Source organism: Mixophyes fleayi, chromosome 1 (assembly GCF_038048845.1).
Source record: "Mixophyes fleayi isolate aMixFle1 chromosome 1, aMixFle1.hap1, whole genome shotgun sequence".
NCBI classification, from domain to species: Eukaryota; Metazoa; Chordata; class Amphibia; order Anura; family Limnodynastidae; genus Mixophyes; species Mixophyes fleayi.
In genome coordinates, this window is record NC_134402.1 from 171630404 (window position 1) to 171651137 (window position 20734).

At 38.0% G+C, this 20734-nt stretch overlaps 1 protein-coding gene across 1 annotated transcript in view; it reads right to left on the reverse strand.

Moving 5' to 3' along the window:
* The window catches only part of ANXA3 (annexin A3), a 34537-nt gene extending 14352 nt beyond the window's left edge, over window positions 1–20185 (reverse strand). Inside the window, exons 1-8 of the mRNA XM_075203974.1 lie at window positions 20051–20185; window positions 15810–15841; window positions 8828–8915; window positions 7106–7200; window positions 6537–6650; window positions 3641–3731; window positions 3121–3200; window positions 258–314 (exon numbers count right to left, since the gene is read on the reverse strand). Coding sequence (XP_075060075.1) covers window positions 258–314; window positions 3121–3200; window positions 3641–3731; window positions 6537–6650; window positions 7106–7200; window positions 8828–8915; window positions 15810–15824 — 540 coding nt within the window. The 5' untranslated portion in view covers window positions 15825–15841; window positions 20051–20185. The remainder of the gene's footprint in view (window positions 1–257; window positions 315–3120; window positions 3201–3640; window positions 3732–6536; window positions 6651–7105; window positions 7201–8827; window positions 8916–15809; window positions 15842–20050) is intronic.
* Window positions 20186–20734: the final 549 nt, after the last annotated feature.

A 20734-nucleotide genomic window follows, 5' to 3' on the forward strand; every position in this document is an offset into this window, starting at 1 on the left:
CGTAAATATTAGATTCTCTCACCTAGTTATTGCATTCAACTGCCACAGTCTAGAACGCTTTAAAAAGTACAGTTTTAAAATATTCATTCACCTTATCAGACATGAAGTGAACAAAACAACTGCTTGATAAATAGGATTGTTTGAGAGGCAGAAATTACAAGTCATTAGTATGCTAAGTGAGGACAGCAGGCTGTATATATCATTATCACATGTCAATGGCTCAGAGCTGCAGGGGAAGAATGTCTAGCTTAATTTACCTCAGCATCCTTTTTAGCAAGATGTTCATCCACTTTTGAACTTTCATCACGTCTGGCCTGTAGAAAAAAAGAAAAGAGAATCAATTTTTATAGATTAAGTATATGGAGATTGATTGTGTTTTTGTAAGGAAAGCTAAAAGGTCTCTCAATCCATCCACCATGGTAAATTTACCACATTTGCTAAATGTGTTTTGAAATTCACACCAATTATCAAAGCATCTTAGACCAAGATAACATATTCTACAAGTGAATCCAGGCCTAAAAAACAAAAATGAAATGCAAAAAATGATTGCAAAAGGCAAATGGAAAATAAAATAAAAAAAGTAAATAGGATACTCAACCACAAATTTAAAATACCTGACCAGCATGATCATGTATTTAACGGGCAATATACTGAATACAGACATGTCATTTCTGCTACAATATCCTCTACGGTTTAACTTGGCAAATCTAATTGTTTATTTCAGCAATGGTAATATTAAAATGGGTATACTGAATATTATTGAAGGTTGACAAACTAGCACGAGGTCCCACTGGTTTAGAGAAACCTAAATAAGTATAATTTGACATCATCTAACCATACTCTATGCTGAATTTAGTACATTAACTTCACTGTTTCTCAATACAGCATGCAATGGCTTGTATTAGATATTTACCAATTATGGCTCTGAAGGGTATATGTGTTTGCTACAGGCATAAAACCCCTATTTGGAACAAACACAGAGAAAAATCCCCCAGCACACTGCTATAGCCAGCAAAGGAGCTGCCATTTCTACTTGTACATAAAAATTCAAAAGTCTCAGTGGTACACATTTGCAAATGTATGTTTAAGCCACCCGCCACTCCACAGTGATTTTGCCAATAGGGTGGTCCTAACTCTAAACAGTGAGAGTCCCATATATTTGGGCCATACGTATATGTGTTTTTAAATTGAAAGCTAACTTACCAAGAGGTACCCCAATACAGTGCAGTGTGCTGGGGGATTTTTCTCTGTGTTTGTTCCTTTTAGGATAACCCCACCCTTTCAAGCACCTGCTATGAGCCTATAAATTGATTGAGCAACTTCCACTTCTGTATAAAACCCCTATTTGTCTGTCTGTATAAATGTAAGTACAATCTCACACATCATTACCCCCCAATCTCCCCATAGAGCCATGCTGTATGCTCACATTGCAGTAGGACCACCCAGTCCTCTTCAATAGCATGAAATTGAGCTACCCTATTTAGCAATATTCCAAGGGACTGGATGAATTCTGCCCCCTCCAAAAGGAGCTCACAGCATGAATTGGGCGTGCCAGTGGAGGCCCCCATAATGAGGAGGTTGTCCAAAAGTGGACTATTGTATATCAGAGCAAAAATTGTAAGATAATCTATTGCAGAAAAACACCTTTTTGAATGTAGTTGTTGCATCCACAGATGCCCCCTCTCCGGAATGTCACTGTCACCCCAAATTCAGCTTTAGATACAAATACCAAATACACTACTGTGGATTGTTTGAGTCAAAGAGAAAATTGTTATAGACAGCACGGCTGATAATGTGTAAGGCAGGAATATAACGATCAGCCTATGCTGGCTGTTGTGAGCACAACCCGATGGATGCAATACTGCTTGGATTGAGGGAAAGCAGCAGAGGTTAGCGCAGCATGTAAATATATTTGGCACCAGATATGGATGTGGACATTATTCTTGGCACCAGATATTGTTCATTATATTAAACCTGTCACTAGAAAGGGCTGTGAACCCTTACCAGGTAAGTTTGCTATCATTTGCCTAAGTGTACCTAATTATTACACATTACTCTCCCCTTACCACCCCTATTTACTATTTTTTGACTATCAGTTTTTTTTCTTAAATTTCTTGATACATCCCCTTCAAGATATAGGAATGAGTAACAGTCATGGGAAAGACACACATACCTAGTTATGTTGAACACCTTATACAAACAACTTTTTAAATGATTATTTATTCATCATTGCAGTAACTGGTTGTTATGCCGCTATGTGGCAAATCAAATAAAAGGTAAGATGCCACTCTCAGTGAGAGTGTGCGTATCATAGAGGAGTCCGGTTTTAGCTATATATATGAATGAATACAAATTTATTTTCTATGTGGCGGAATCTTTGTGAGCTTGCTGTAAGGTTGACATCCGCCTGTTTATAAAGCCTTCTTTGAAAACATTTGTAGCTATAAATATTTCAATTTAATTATGTAATTAAAATGTCATGTTTACAAAAATGCTTTAGCTTAGTTATGAAGCAGAGTTCCCTCTTTAAAATGTATTTTTTTAAACGTGCAAGGGGTGCAAATGAGTATTCTGTTTTGCACATAAGTTAAATACTAACTGTTTTTTCATGTAGCACACAAATATCAACTTTAAATTTCAGTGTACAAATAAGCTATCATGTGATACATGAAAAAACAGTCAGTATTTAACTTATGTGCAAAACAGAACACTAATTTGTACCCCTTGCATTGTAACATGGTTTTGTCCAGGAGACTGAAATAAGAAATTTCTTACGTTAAGATCCTTAATGAATCAGGGCCTACATTTTCTTCTTTCCTCCCAAAAATAAGGTGAATTCAGCCAAATATAGAGCCCAAGCTACTGCTATGGTACACGCTATTCACATCAACAGTTCACCAGATCTTCTGATTGCAACATTAAACATTGTAACCAGACTGATCATTCATAGCCAGAAAGCTGCAACATCCTAGTTAAAAACTATGGTATTTGATTACACTATACAAGGTTTCCAAGGTCTTTATATAATGAAAGCAAACATAAATACAAAACTTGCTAAAGTTTAGATTGTAACTGATAAATATATGGCCAACAAAGACCAGTGTTCAATAGAAGTCTTACATTAGCCAAGAACAGCAAGGCTTTCCTAAAGTCACCTGATGTCTCTGAACTGATGTCATCACCAAGGCTTTTCCCATATACTACAAAAGAATAAAACATTAACAAGTGTTTAGGATACATTTTTAAAGAAAAGTGTTCAACAGTTCAAGTTGTTTATGCAGACCAAGGAGCACTCATAATAAAAAGTTAAATCAATACAAAAAAAAGAAAACCTAGTAACTTTACAAGAGAGTAAAAGTTCACAAATGATAGTAAAAGCCAAAAAGACAGCGGAGGGGACAATATATGGAAATATACACAACCTAACAATCATTATGACTGATGATGTACAAAAGTGTGCAGGGAGATACACACATCATATAAAATGTGCAATTTGTCATAATAAAAATTATATTGCAGTTTGAAGACAGCTGCAAAGCAAATGTAAATAAATTCTTTACCACTTCACACTATTTTGTCAATATGATCGGTCATATGAGGCAACTTGCATTTTAGGTTTAGTACTTCTTTAAATATCTACCTGTGTAAAAAGCATCTCCCACTTCTTTAATTTGCTTGCTAGTTCTTGATGCTAGAATTTCTATTAAGATACTTTCAGTCGTTCCTGAGCCCTTGGGATTGAAAATAAAAGTCAATGGCAATACAAGCCTTGATAGCTAGAGAATAACAAAATATATAAGGACAAACTAGTATATTCAACAAATAAAGGTTTATCTTCAAAGAAACCCTGTGCATTTGACAAATTAAGGAGTGTCTGAAATGACTACAACAGACAGCGAATAGTGTTTATACTAATAAAAATAACATATGCAAAACAGATGATCAGTTTGGTTACGCTGACCTACACTGTGCTTTGATGACACTATATCCTGCTATAGTGGTCAGAGTGCAATAAACAAACACCGCCTAATTTATATTCACCATCTCGTGTATGAAAATTAGTTAGAGATATCTGGTGTTGCATAATATATATTATATATTGTGACAGGATGGACCGCCTATGCCACCCTGTCTGTTGGTGCTGGGAACTGGCTAGGCTTACTTTGCCACCATTCCCTTTCGTTATCCCAAATGCGCCCTCTAACCACACAGTAGGAAGGACTTAGAAATGCTGCCACCACTGGACTCCTTACCGGCATCCAGTACCGGGTTCCTTTTGGGAAACTATCGATATTAGGGTACCTCCTTGCTAGTACACCTGGGCTGGTACCCCTGACTGCTTACTATAGATAAGGGTTGCTGTGGATGGGTCCCCCCTGGTCTATCACACTGGTCAGAGCTGCTGGGTAGCGGGCAGAGCAGTGGTGCTGGGAAGCTGGGTCCAAACCTCAGACAGTCGGAAACTGATTAAATTTTGAATCTAATCTGTAGGTCACAGGATTTTCAGCAGGGATGACGTTTTCATCAGGTCTTTGAAGCAAGTGATGTTTATTTGCAGTCACACTGATTGTAGGTACCAGTGATCAGGACAGATGGAACAAGAATAGTGATACATTTCAGTGTACAAGGTCTCTTTTATACAGTTTGGACAAAGCCTCACAGGGTAAGCCAGCCTCCTGAGGCCTGAGTTATTTTTAGTATCAGGATACGATATGTTTACCCAAACATGGATTTACATGCAATGAAAAGCTAACAATATTTACACTACTTTGTTATGTGCTAAAACTTGATGCTTGCATTATCGGAGATGCAGTCACTCCAGGCAGCGGCCTCCTGCTGGGTATACAGGCTAAACGGGTGTTTGTCACTTCACATAAAAGACTTACTTAGCATTTCCTGCTATCAGCAAACAGACTTCCTCTAGCAAAGTTACAAAACCCCAAACAATGACACTTCCATACAAAACACATCCCAATGTAACACGATAAGTGCATTTAAAATTATACATTGGTGCTTGCACCTCTAATTGAAATACATTTATACAATAAATTATTTCTACAAGATCCAGTCACTAATTAGTTATTTATAAGTGATCCATTCACATATATACACACATACATATATACACACACATTTCAGCTCTGCTTGCAACATTATGTCGCAATTCCTTGCATATTTCTTATAATGTTTGTTTAATTAGGAATTTTTTATTTTGTAAACAATGCAAGAATATTGATTCATTTTTTTACTCCAATGTAAAAGGTACACTTCATGCGTTCATTAATCATTGATAACTAGTAGTGATATGAATAACCTGTACCTAGAATAGTATTTTCATCATAATGCCTAAAATCATTTTTAAAGAATACTCCACATCCTGCCAAGTGATGCTTTTTGAGTGACTCGCCAGGCTGGAATTTGGGGTGTACCTGGGTGGGGTCTGTGAAGGTCATTTCCAAATAGTAAAGGTATTTTTATGTATTTGTGACAAAATGGAGCAGAACATCAAAAGCTGGGTGGGAAGACATGATATATAATCTTAACGTGCCAAGCAGTTATTAGAAAGAAAATATTGCCCATCCACTACTAAAATTAGCAACAAATTCAGGGAAGGGCTACTAAAATTGTGCTTGGGTTGAATAATAGAACCAGGAAAGACGTCAACAACTGAAAATATACAGCTTATAGGAGAGAAAGGACAGAGGTGATATAATAAAAACATGTAAATATATCAAAAAATATTAAGAGTTTTAAAAATAGGAGATTTTCTTGAAAAAGGAGACACACTTTAGAACTGGTGGAAAGAAGACTGAAAGGCTTGTTAGAAAAAGGGTCATATATGCCCTAAAGGAATTTAAGTATGCATGGTGCATACGTATGGCTATTGTTAAGACTTAGATGTAAAAGATGAAAAAAGAAAAAAAAAATATCCAAACACACGAAAAGGGCAGACTAGACGGACTTGTGGGTTCTTTTCAGTCAAATTCTATTTGTCAATTATACATTTAAGACACAGTACACTCAATGCAATCTACAATAAAGTTATAAAAAACGGTAAAAACTTAGCATTAAGGTGTACTTTAGCAATGTTGTTTTGCTACCAGTGTTTTTACTATAAGACACAATATTGGGACTGCTACTGTAACACAGTCCCTCACTCTCCCAGACAGAGCAACCAATAATAATAATAATGAAAATGTGGGAGGGATTGGAGAAGGTATTGTCATTCCATCATCAACCTTCTGTCCTGCATCTAATACCTGCCAATTTCTTGCTGAGGTTTTCCCATGCAGCCTCCTAATCCCCCCTTTGGGGCATGGTGAAGTACGAATACTCGCCATACACAGAACTGTTACAGATAGGAACACACAGAGATTCTACAGATAATATAATTACTACTCCTTTACTACATGACCTGAGACCAGCAAACACCAGAGAAATTGAAAAGAAGAATTGATACAGGACAATCTGCACATTATTTAAAAGAAAATAAGTCTAACTTGTGTTTTGTTGTGTTTCTCCAACCCAGTACATACCTTCATGGCTTTCTTTAGCTGTTTTGCATCAAAAACAGCAGGAGGTAATGTAAGTGATACCAGAAGATGCTCAAAGTTGCCAGAAAGATCACCTTTCAAATCATCTTTTAATTTCTAAAAAATAAAACAAAGTGTTTCCTGCTACTTAGTTTTTCATGATGCTAGCAATTAGACATCCAAAACAAGAAAAAAAAAAGTGCCTCTTGCTACATATCACAGCTCTTGCTAGAAGACCATATTGTCATTACTTTTCCAACTCTCTTACCACTTAAGATATATCACATATACTACCTATGCAGTCACATGGCTGACATACAGACCCCCTTTGCTAAAACTAACAGATAGTTCATATGGTCCAACTGCAAGAAATGATACATTTACAAATAACTTTTGGCACAATCACTTTAAAACAATTGTTACCAAACTAAAATATCTCTCATACTCCCCCACAGTGACCATTACGAACACTTTTCCCCAGTTAAAAACTACAATGCTGCTCAAACTAGAGATTGTTCTGCAGCAACAGTTTAATAATTATTGCTCTAAAGATAGATATTGGTATAAGATACCTTCCCACAGGCTTCCTCATATCCTTTCGCAATAAGCTGCCTCTGTGCATTTGACCTTTGTGTCAGAATGTTGGTTAAAGAATCTTCATCAGTTCCTGGTTAAAACAAAAAGAATAAAATGTGATACTCAAACTAAAAATGGTAAATGGTATAGCTGATTTACCTGCTCACAGCAGATCATTGGTTACGAATAAAACCTCACAACAATTGTTAGTAAAATGAGACTATAATATATTCAATCTGTTCGCATTGAGAGATGCCAAGAGAATCATTTCATTGGGGGAAATATAATTTATTTCTGCTTGATATTCAGCAGAACAGAAAAATATCTTCACTTTTGAACACTGTGGGCCTGTTTGAAGTGAAGGATACACAAAGTGAAATTTAAAAAACAACAAACAAAACAAAAAACAAAAACATGCACAACAATCAACTGTACAACATGAAAATAAGTTCCTGGCATTAATAAAAGACTGTGCACATGCAATATAAAGCCAGAATAAGTAGCAAACATGCTGCAGATGTACTCATATATTTTGCTGTGATGGAACCTTACTGTGAAATATTTAACATTGTTTTAATGTTTCAAATTGTATGTGTCTTTTATACGCCATGCATAAAGATCACATTTAAACCTAAATACACTTTTTATGTCTCATAGATATTTTTATTTGCAGAATTTAAAAACTCATAAATATGTGCATGTATAGAATTAAATGATAGAATAATACATTAAATACCAACAGCTGTTGGTCCAGTAGAATAGACTTTTATATGAATATGGAGGAGCTTATCCTCTTATCCAAAGATAAGTGTGCCAAGTTTGCCACCACTTGGTCAGACCAGCTAACCTTTAAAGATCACATTTAGCACCAATCTTGTATTGAGGTCCCTCTCGCTAAAATCTCAGCATTAGCATGACATATGTAAACCATCATAATTTCACAATCATCTAGTCTAGGTAGTGACCTTGGTGTATGCCAATCCAAATTCCTTACTTTTCCTGATCTCCCTCCAACAACTATTGCCTGTGCAATGCCAAATATCTGTTCCAAGTGACCATAGTTGCTGCAGTAATAGTAATACCTATTAACAAGCCACCAGAGAAGTTTCCAATAAAATATCAGCAGTTGTAGTACAGGCTAGTAACAGTCCAGCAGCAATTGCACAAATACACCAATATTAGAAATGTCCAATGAAAACATCAGCAGAAGTAGGAATATATTATATACTACTGTTGCTGCTCATGTATGCCAGTAATAACTTTATTGTCCAGTTAAAAAGCAATCAATAATATTGCCAAGTAATATGCCCAATAGTAGAAACGTTAGTACTCACCCACCATATTTCCTCCTTATGCATACCACGGTCTTGCCATTACTAGTTCTACCACAGTCACAGTGTTTCACATCACTTGTCAAGATGTGGGCATCTAGTTGGTCACCACCAGTGGTTAGATTGAAGGCAGCAGAGTGAAGACCAATCCAATGCAGTACAAGCTTTCATCACTCCCACCTAAACTTCCCACAATCCTTTCCAAAGAAGTCCATAGGCCAGAAGGGCTCCAGTGGCTTGAACACTCCACTTACTATATACTCAATTTAGTCTGTATTATAAACACATGGAATCTGCTACAACACATTTGTCAGTTATTTGCAACAGTGTCTGCAACACAAGATGTTAGCAAAATCTTCATTAAACAGAAGAGATTAATAAACCTACCAAGGCCTTGGATTGCTTTTCGAACTGCATCAGCATCTCTGCCTGCACTGAATCCTGGGAAATCTTTAACAGCTCCTCTTCCACCAACCTGTAAGGATTTAACACATACACCACACTGTTACAGGACTCAGATACACAGTTCGGGTTTTATTAGAATTAAATTTGCAATAAAACAAATTGGCAAAATAATGTTAAATAAATACAGCCCTCTTCACCATTGTGGTTTGTATTATATCCCCTTACCATATAACTGTGTATATGTTGAGGTAACATGGACTGTTCAGAGTTTTGCGAAAACAAGTGTTTTTTACTAAATCTTTAATGCAACTATTATCAGTCATCAAGAAAAAAAATAACCATTCTAATTTTCAGAACATGTTGTATGATGATTCAAATTGTAAAACAAAAATTCAAAATATAAGTTATAAGTTATATCATGCAGTGTCCACCTAACTAGTATGCAACACATATCACTAAATTGATTTGAGCAATACACACCACTCTCCTGCCGGGTACAATACACACCACTCTCCTGCCGGGTACAATACACACCACTCTCCTGCCAGGTACAATACACACCACTCTCCTGCCAGGTACAATACACACCACTCTCCTGCCAGGTACAATACACACCACTCTCCTGCCAGGTACAATACACACCACTCTCCTGCCAGGTACAATACACACCACTCTCCTGCCAGGTACAATACACACCACTCTCCTGCCAGGTACAATACACACCACTCTCCTGCCAGGTACAATACACACCACTCTCCTGCCAGGTACAATACACACCACTCTCCTGCCAGGTACAATACACACCACTCTCCTGCCAGGTACAATACACACCACTCTCCTGCCAGGCACAATACACACCACTCTCCTGCCAGGCACAATACTCACTTGCAACCAGCACAGCTATTGTTACTGATAATGGCTGTCTAGCCTCCAGTTAAAAAGGCCAATCAATGTTCACTGAACACAACTCTAAATGCTCAGTGGATTCAATGAAAGTGCTCCCCAGTGCTTGGGCTTTGCATCATTCTTAAGTGCGCCCAGTAAAATTTTTAAAGCTGCTGGGAGGGCCAAATTCTGGTGGCAGCCACACCTGAATATCGTCGATTTAACATTTTAATTAAAATCATTATCATCATTTATTTATAGAGCGCCAGCAAATTCCGTAGCGCTATACAATTGGGAACGAACATTAATAAAACATCTATATAGCGCTAGCAAATTCTGTAGCGCTATACAATTAGGAACAAACATTAATAAAACAATACTGGGTAATACATACAGACAGAGAGGTAAGAGGGCTCTGCTTACAAGCTCAGAATCTGGCTACTAGGCACACCGAGTGCATTTAATGAATATTTTTATATTGGTCAAGCAAGTAGTATAATCCACTCATATATAAATGAAAATATTTATATGAAATAAAAAAAATTGTATAATGCTCAGGTTTTACTGACCTTTTTTAAAAGACAACCTTATTTAGAAATACATTATGAATGTTGCTAGTATAGTTCAATCTAATAAATACATCACAGAGTGCCCTTTATATAACAACTGTCAAACAAACTAGAAATTAAATATCACTGCATTGCTTATAGTATTTCACATTGGCATTTATGTTTGCAGAAAAACAATTTACAGTTTTACAATATTAACTCATTTCCCTCTTATACCACTTTCATACTGCCGCCCTGGCAATATCCCGGGTATATGAACCCGGCAGACAGAGGGGGGCAGAGGCTCCCCCGGAGTCAAAACACAGAGTAGACCGTGTTCATACTGAACATGTGTCTGCCCAGGGTCTCCATGGCAACATCACAAGTGGAGCTCTGATTGGCTCCTTTTGTGATGGATATTTTTTTTTTTTTTACTTTAACATTGTGTCTGCTGAGATCCAGGTTTTTCAACCCGGGTCGCACCATTCATAGTGCAGGCTTCCCGGGGCAGATTCGGGAATTACCCCACCAAAAGACCTGGGTCTGATGACCAGAGAATTAGATCCAAGACCATTCATACTGCACCTCGACCCGGGTCGTCTTGGGTTTTGGTGCTGTTATCAATGGGGTATTATTCAGTCTCCCTTTCTGTCCAGTTTTACTGAACGGAGTGTCAGAATATGGCTCTGTTCAATGTGGGAGGTGCCAAAAGATGACAGCTGCATGACACACGACTCGGCCCTTCCTACATTTGATCGGGCCAGACAGCGATCCACAACAAATTACAATAGGCTTAATATGAAGCAAAAGCAGTCTTGAATACTTTTTTTATTACTAGGAGGATTTTTGATCATCGTAGTTGTGAAAATGGAATTTATTTTTACAATTTATATTTTATTTTCAATTTAGTGAAAAAAAATTCTTAACATCCCAGTTGTGGATGCCGCACATTTGGCTTGGTATTTGTGTGTCATAAATCGTCATACAGTAAAAAGCCATCCGTGTGCCACTCTTTATATCGGTAATGGGCAACCTGACCTACTTCTGGGGCTGCATGAGCAGATAGGGGGCGGCAGATTACCATTAATCTCAGTAATAAGTTAATATAACATATTTAACCATAGAAAAAGACAACTGTTTACAATAATATACCAGGAGTCATTTTAAATGTGTGATGCCAGTGCAACAAGGATAGGAAAAAAACTATATTGTCCAGCAAGCTCCACTGCTGCTAGGCAGAGGCCAAAGGAGGAGTTAAGTCAGCCCAGTGTATATGCCTGCCCAAAGGTAAAGGAAAAGGTACCAAAACAGTGAAGCGGAGTCAGAGTCTGTGAGAAGAGATCCGCGAAAGAAGTCTGAATAAGGAGCTGAGGGAAGAAGAAACAGAGTTTGAGAGAGGAAAGAAAACAGAGCTGAAGCAGACAGAGACACAATATGAAGAGAGTAAGAATAAGAGAATAATGCTGCAATTTGGAGCAGTGGAAATCAGCTGCCATTGAAGGAGAGTTCAAACAAGGAACTTTGAAGTGGAGGAATTCCAGATAAGTATAGCTGGTTATATTACTTATTTGCTGGTGGAGTGAGACACTACTCTTTGGGGCATATTCAATTAGCTTTTAGATTCGCGGTAACGCGCCGGAACAGCCGCGAAACGTAATACACGGTACCGCAATAACGTGGATTTTCGTTCGCAGCCCATAGGGTTGCGAACGAAAATCCGCGTTAATGCGGTACCGTAATACCCGCAAGAACGCGCACTTTTCGCGGCAACGCGCGTTACCGCGAATCAAAAAGCTAATTGAATATGCCCCTTAGAGTGAAGAGATTAGGGACAATGTGGGGAATCCTGAAGATGTGGATTTGTATTACATCCTTTTTCTATTGCTGGACCGAGAAATCTTTTGCAAGGGCAATAGAGATTAGGTAGAGGGGGTGGTTAGGTTTCAGAGATGAGTTTGGCCTGTTTAAAGTGATGTAGATGTCTGCTGTGCTATCAAATTGCTACTGCTGTCAGAAGTTGTAGATTCACAAGAAAAACAGAGTTGCTATAAAACATAGAAAAAGTTGCTATCCATCATCATCTAATAAATGTGCCGTGGTGGCTTCTACATCATTCCTGTGTGCCGCTAAAGTGTTTCACGTGTTTGAGCTCATAGTTATAGTGGTCTGCACAGTGTCCCCCAAGTCTCCCTTTGGGGTTTGTGGTCCCGGACACTACACAAAAGAGAAGCCATGTGTCACGATTTAGGTGGAGGCACTGCTCTGAATGAGAGGGGTAAGTGGAAATTTTATACCCACGCCATTTACAAACACCAATTTCCAGAAAGAGCTTGGAAAAGGGGTTGAACAAATGTAAGATCAATAAGACTTACCAAACATACCAGACAACAAAGAAGAACTGACTTACATAATCTTAGCTACAGTAAAATGTTAGTTTACTTTTATGCATCAGAGCATTGCAGTTACATTTAATGAAAACACAGATTCTTTTTTCCCCCACCTTGAATAGATGTTTTAGAGCAAGATAAAATATGGCCAGCTCATATCCTCACTCCCCTCCACAGGAAGTAGTGATAAATGCTTTCACAAAAGATTTTCAATGCTGTCACATTCCAATGCTTTCCCAACCCACCAAGGCAGTCAGCCAGAATATTACAACGTACACTTCTCTGACCTATTGTCCAACATTCCCTGTTTATATGGAACAAACTACGCACAAAACGGATATACAAAACTACAGATCACACAACTTAATATAACCTTCCAGTATCAACATTTTTTTGTTCAGAAAACCACACTAGCAACATTACAAGCATCGAAGTAATATTATTATTATATATTTAAACAATATTTAATATATGCTAAAACTACAAAGGTCAGGGAGGAACTTAAGCCAGCTTTTAATGTTGGATAAGTGTGGCACTGTGTATTTGGCTAGTACTACCGTCAAACAATGAATGCTAATTTTTTTTTTTATAAACTTACCCAACCAGTTCTATGACTACATAGCTGTGTGTACACACCTTAACCTTGCAACTTAAAGTCTTATATTGTCTATTATTTTTGTTTTTATATCTTTTGTGTTCTTTATGGCAAAAACACTATTAAAAGGATCAAAATATTGATATAATTATTCTGTCTTCCATTAGAAACCACAATTGCTAACACACACATAATCCAAAAGCCAAAATAACCAGGAGATGAACAACATTTTGGTATGTACTTAGGGCTTACATTTTAGGCACTGCTTTTTATAATGATCTTAAGGCCAGTTAGTGATCTCTACTAGCCAATGCTCTCCAGAAGACATTATCAGGTTGGAATAGAATTGCACATTGTACCAAATGCTGCTGTGTAGTTTTCAACTTTCCACTTAGAACAATACACAAAGTAGGCATCCAAGTCTCTATTATGATTGCGACCAAACGTCATCAACAGCAGTTTGGCCCAAATTGTTCGGTGATCGAACAATGGCCACCCACTGCAAAATCACACTATTGCACCAATATAAACGTGTGTGGATCAAAACCAAAATGATGCCCTATAACACGTTTTCCCAAACCCAGTCATCATGGCCCCCAAACAGGTCAGGTTTTCCAGGTGATAAGTAAAATAATAAGTGCAACCTGTGGATCTGTTACAATGTGTCAGCCAGTAATGAGTACACCTGTGCTCCAGCAAGGATATATAGAAAACATGCACTGTTCGGGGACTGTGAGGACTGTGTTTGGGAATACTTTCCCTATAATAATCTAGTCATGATTAGGAATGTCGGTGAATGCATTTGGAATTTGACTGCACAAACTGTCCCCAGTTAAGCCAGAACTGATCAGGCACTGTGTCCCAAGGGCTGAATATTTAGTTTCTGGCTAATTAGGAGTTACACCTGTGAGGTGTAGATAAAAGGCTGTTCTCTCAATACCTGCGGAACAGGTCAGAGACTTGCTGAGAGACACTGTCATTGTTACCTGTAAGTTCTGTTATTTTGTGTGTGTGGGACATTAGGTCCTTCCACCTTAGAGAGGGAATTCTTTATTATGTTAGTTAGAGCCAGACAGACTAGGATTTATGTTATGTTTTGCTTATTTTACGCTGCTATATAAAACTAGCTGCAGCTACTTGTACCAAGGCCCTAGACTTGTGTGCCATCAATTGGCTGCTGTACGAAGAAGTGCTACCATTTACCCCAGAAGACGTTACCCCTAACCTGATCTTGCGACAAAAGTAGCAAACTTTGAACAATTCTCACAGACACTGGATTATTACCCTTGTATAGCAAATGGGGTGCTATAGAACATGTATAGTAATAAAATAAGTAATGCATCGTTAAGATATTTAAATTGTCTAAGTAAAGCTTGTGAGTTTTCTACGCATGTCTAACAATATAAAAGTTTTTAATATTACAAAATAATATCATAAATATAAAACTCATCAATTATGGGAAGTTAAGCATTTGCCTCATCAATGTTCAGAAAAAAACTATAATGTTTGTTTTGGACTGATACCATATGCGAGAGGTGCCCAAACTCAGTCCTCAAGAGCTACCAACAGTTCTTGTTTTCAGGATTTCTTTAATCAAGCACAGGTGAGGTAATCTATTTTATGGGTCAGTAATTATCCCACCTGTTTCTACAGACAAATGTTTTGAAAACATGACCTGTTGTAGCTCTTGAGGGCTGGGTTTGAGCACCTCTGGCATATGTTTTACTTGGTCAACCTAAGCTGAATCCAGGTAAACAAATGTGAAAGAGAGTGGGGCATTGGCCTGCTTCTAACAGATCACAATGAAGGTATTAGCAGTGTTACACATTGGCATCAGTGCTCTGGTTCTCCTCCAGCTGCATTCATGAAGATCATGCAGTGTCAGCTTAAACTGACTTTCACAAGCACCTACTGCACCCTCACTGTTCTGTTGTATAATTTTTGTTCCTTTTACATTTTCATCTCATTGACTTTCTAAAATAAGAAGGTATGAGGAATAAGATATAAAGGAAAAAAGTAATTCAAACACTTTAAAAAAAAAATGAATCCCCATGAGAAAAGACAATTCCAAACCAAAACGGGGGATAAAAAAAACAAAAACAAAAAAAAAAGCCTTGTGTAGGCCACGCATCAGATGACTAAAAAAAAAAGGTGAATTTAAAACAGAACTAAAGACATGATTAGTAAATTCAGTCTCAAGGGCGGAGATTTAATTAGCAAAAAATAAGTGCAAAGTGTCTACGGAACGACTGCGGAGGCACTTCATGCATATTTTTTTATTGAATATTTTTGCTCGCACCCCATAGAAGTGCGAGGAAAAACGAGCGTATATTTTCTCCGTACTTCTGGTAAAAAGGTGCAGCCGCAATGTTCTCGGGAACATAGCAGCTAACTGAATCTCTCCCAAGGAATGCCAATAAAAATTTTGTTCAACATCTCAAAAAACACATAAAAAGAAGGAAAACATTTTCTATCTAAAATAAAATGTATATATATATTTTAAAAAAATTACAAGCGAGAATCCTGATTTCAGTTTGTGTTATACTTACCCATACAAGTGCCATGTTGCTTTAACGAGAATCTGTGAAAAAAAAAAAAAGGATAACAAACAAGCTTATATTATGTCAAACACAAAACTGCACATTGCATCATATACAGGAAAAGCTATGTAGCAGTGTTATAGCTCGAAAATAAATTATGCTAGTTTAAAGAGGGTACTCCACCTTGGGGATTACACAGGAATACCCGCTGGCATTAATACATGCATTTACTAGAGGTGTCACCTCTAGTACAATGCATGTAAACGAGTCTGACAAGAGCACCCATTATTTCCATTGACAGCACACCAACAACACGTTTACTTGTGTTCTGGTGTGTGGCATATATGCATCGGTTTTCAAGCTCTTAAGTTCGATGTAATCAATGACCTTCACTGATCTCCCAAACACAAGTAAAAACACTAATTGACATACGAATGTCTAAAGTAAACTGTCTTGACTCGCATTTTTGGTGTGTGTACACACCAGAAGGTATTTACTAAAAGAAAAATATACTGAGCAAAGTAGATTTATAAAAAAAAAAAATATCATGGTGCAATGAATACAGAAGAAAATACAGCCATTATAAACCTTAGTCAAAAACGTTCAAAGCTCTAAAAAAGATAAATAAATATCATCGTTACGCTTTTCACCACAAACAAATAGTCTTGCGCCTTAGAATGCATATGTAATAAAATGTTCTTTCAAAACAGGATAAAGTGGACCAGAGATTGTTCCCTATCTATCATATGGTACTGCATGCAACTTCAGCACCAATGATGGAATTACACAGACAATCCGACTGGAGGCCAGGATATTCAATGTCACTCCTTGGAACTAAACCTTACTGCCTACAGTATGTTAATGTTCTTATATGGGTGTGATGCCAAGAAGCTAGAACCCCTCACTGTTCAGAACTTATCCAGATCAGTGTTTTTTGCCAATGATATATACACCATTTTAGCCATTCAGAATATCGTACAAAAGACGTGTAGACACAGGTATACATTTTTCAATAAACATAATTGAAGATATTTTCATTTTCCATGCATATTTAAAATTAATAAGGTTAACAATGGGACAAAAGAAAAGAAAAAGAATAAAGCCCTAACATTGAAAACGTGTAAGCTAAGGTCTAAAACAGCAATACCCAAACAGTGTGTCTGTCACCATTAGACACACTGGAGTCACCACTAGTAACTCTAATGATTTGTCTATGTCTATAATGTGTCTGACGTAAAGGATGTACCTAAAAGCTTGAGCCTGTGATAAAAACTACAATTTTATGCCCAAACAAAATCTGAGATGCATTGGCCTACACTGGATAATGCAAATGTGTATTTTGTTTATGAACTGTGAAAACACCAGGCTGATGCATTATTTGTTGTTCGAAAAATAAAAAATATTACAGTAGGATTGTAACTATTTATAACAATTAAACCGATACTGCATAAAAAGCTTCCTTAAGAAACAATGAAACATTACTCTGTGGGTAATCTGCAATACCTATTTGCCTCTTCTCTCATGCAATCCTCAACCCCCCCCCCCCCCCCCCCCCCACTCACTCCTCTACTGTGCTACTACCCAGCTATGACATTCCTTATCACACCTGATAACCCCATCCTTCAAATCTTTAAACATTGTTTGAAAACAGACCTCCTTACTAGAGCCTAGCCTACTCCTCGTTATACTACTCACACTGATACACCCTTGCTGGTGTACAAATCTCCACTCTGAGACACATTTGTTCCTCTTGTCTCAGCTCTGCCCTTTTCTGACTAGATTGTAAGCTCTCTCTTGAGCAGGGCCCTCTCTAGACTTTGTTTTTAAGTCTGTGTTTAGTTTAGTGTATTTCGTACGTCACTGGACTATGTATGCGCTCTTATTTTCGCTCTCCAATGCTGCACATGCTGTGGTGCACCAATAATAATACACAAACTTTAGACACACTAATGTGATATCCACAGGGAGCTATGTCTTTATGCATACATTTACTTATACACTGATCAGTCACAACTATAAAACCACTGACAAGTGAATAACATTGATTATCTTGTTACAATGGCACCTGTCAAGGAGTGGGATATATTAGGCAGCAAGTGAACAGTCAGTTCTTGAAGTATATGTGTTGGAAGCAGGAAAAATGGGCAAGTGTATGGATCTGAGCAACTGTGACAAGGGGCAAATTGTTATGGCTAGACGATTGGGTCACAGATTCTACAAAATGGCAAGTCTTGTGGGGTGTTATGGTATGCAGTGGTTAGTACCTACCAAACGTGGTCCAAGGAAGGACAACTAGTGAACCGGCAACAAGGTCATGGGCACCCAAAGCTCACTGATATGGAGAGAAGGGTAGACAGTGTTGTCAAACCTCACAGAAGAGCTATTGTAGGACAAATTGCTGAAAAAGTTAATGCTGGCTATAATAGAAAGGTGGCAAAACAAACAGTGCATCGCAGCTTGCCGCAGACTATTCAGAGTGCCCATGCTGACCACTGACCACCTCTGACAGTGCCCACAATAGGTACATGAGCACCAGAACTGGAGCATAGAGCAATGGAAGAAGGTGGCCTGGTCTGACGAATCACTTTTCTTTTACATTATGTGGATGGCCGAGAGCGTGTGAGTTATCTAGGGAAGACATGGCACCAGGATCCACTATGGGAAGAAGGAAGCCAACGGTCACAGTGTGATGCTCCGGGCAATGTTCTGCTGGGTAACCTTGGGTCCTGGCATTCATGTGGATGTTGCTTTGACACACACCACCTACCTAAACATTACTGCAGACCAAGTACACTCCTTCATGGCAATGATATTCCCTAATGGCCTTTTTCTACCCTGTCATACTGTAAAAATTGTGCAGGAATGGTTTGAGGAACATGACAAAGAGATCATGGTGTGGACTTAGACTCCAAATGCCCCAGATCTTAATCCGATTGAGCATCTGTGGGATGTGCTAGAAAAACAAGTTTGAGTCATGGCGGCCCCACCTCACGACTTACAGGACTTAAATGATCTGTTGCTAACGTCTTGATGCCAGAAACCACAGGACAACTTCAGAGGTCGCGTGGCGTCTGTGCCTCAAAGGGTCAGAGCTGTTTGGCAGCAATATACAGTATTAGGAAAATGGCTTTAATGTTGTGGCTTAATGGTGTTTCCTCACACACTCCAAAAACATACTGGTAGGTTAATTGGCTGCTAACAAATTGACCATAGTCTGTGTGTGTGTGTGTTAGGGAATTTAGAATGTAAGCCCCAATGGGGCAGGGACTGATGTGAGTGAGTTCTCTGTACAGCACTGCAGAATTAGTTGCACTATATAAATAAATGATGATGAATAGTGATTGGTGATGTGGCTGATAATCACACAATCAATTCTACCATTTCTTAACCTCTTCTATGGGTTCATGAGCTCAATTCCCGACTATGGCCTTATGTGGGTAGAGTTTGTATGTGTTCTCCGTGTTTGCGTGGGTTTCCTCCCACACTCAAAAATCATATTAGTAGGCTAATTGGCTCCTATCAGATTGACCCTAGTCTCTCTCTATCTGTGTGTGTGTGTGCATATTAAGGAATTTAGACTAATATATTATAAGCATTATCTATATAAATAGATAATGCTTTTCAGCATTGATGACTAGAAAGTAGTAAATTGCAACATCTTAAAATCCTGTGATAGAGGACAGCAGCTGGGAAAACTTTGGAAACTGATCATTTTACATTGACCACATTGTCACGAGAATGAAAGTGTATGGAATCTATTGGTATCAATGTTTAATTTCACTGTATCCTGTGTGGAAAGCAGGGGATTAGACATGGTGATGCATATTAAGGCTGTAGTAATAAGAAATATACTTGAGTTTGATACGTGTATATGTCATAGAGCCAACAGGATGTAAGTGACAACCACACCTTGGTAGTGCTTAATGTAATCCACATGCTCACTGCAAAAACTCCTCAGTGTCCATCAATAATAATCCAATACTTTATTCAAGAAAATAAGTTTTTGAACATTGCTAGTTTGAAAAATAGAACTAAAATATCTTAACTGCTAAAAAGTAATTAACTTCTAATATACAAATAACGAATGTGTGCATCAAGTACGTTCATTTTCAGACACTTATGTGACCTGGTCCTTTTCATACCATTGCCAATCTAGACTTTGCATGGCACTGCCATCAAAGGAAAAAAATGATAAACTACCGACCCAGATTATCACAGCAACTGAATAGCTGACCCACAGGTTTACTTACCAACAGGAGATAACACCGTGCTGTAAAGGCAGCTCTCTGCTCTCTTAGCCCGGGGCTTGCAAAGGAAAGTGCAACTGGATTAACTAAACAAACCGCACCCGCAGCAGTCACTTCCCCTTGCACTGTAATGGGGAGGGAATAGTAGAGGGTCCTGCACCACACCTACTTACTCTCTCATTGGATTCCTCCCCATCATGCACTGCACTGTAATGTCAGAAAATCTCATCATTCTGCTTCTTCTCCAATATTATAGATTTTATAGTGCGCATAAAGCAAAATGTATTTTCAAGCATACGAAAAGTGAGGTATTTGGTAACGCAGTTAAAAAAGTAGTTTAAAAACGACAGCTGTACATCACAGACTATATTCCAACCTTCTACACACAAAAGACAGATTTGCATACACGGGTGCATGCAAATACCTATTGAGCAGTGTGTCAGGCAAGGGACCATTTATATATATAAAAAAAAATTACTGACTGGCGGTCAATAATATTTTTTACTGACACGTTGTGAAATTCAAAAATGTAGCAAGGTGATTATAGTAGAATCTATAAGAAGAAATTGGTACATGGACCGGTGTGGTTAATTCTATGTGTAATTTTGTAGTGTCGGTGGGTGCCATTAATTTGCTGTGAGTAAATTTACTGACAACAGGCATAACTTTGGCCAGTGTTCTGTTACT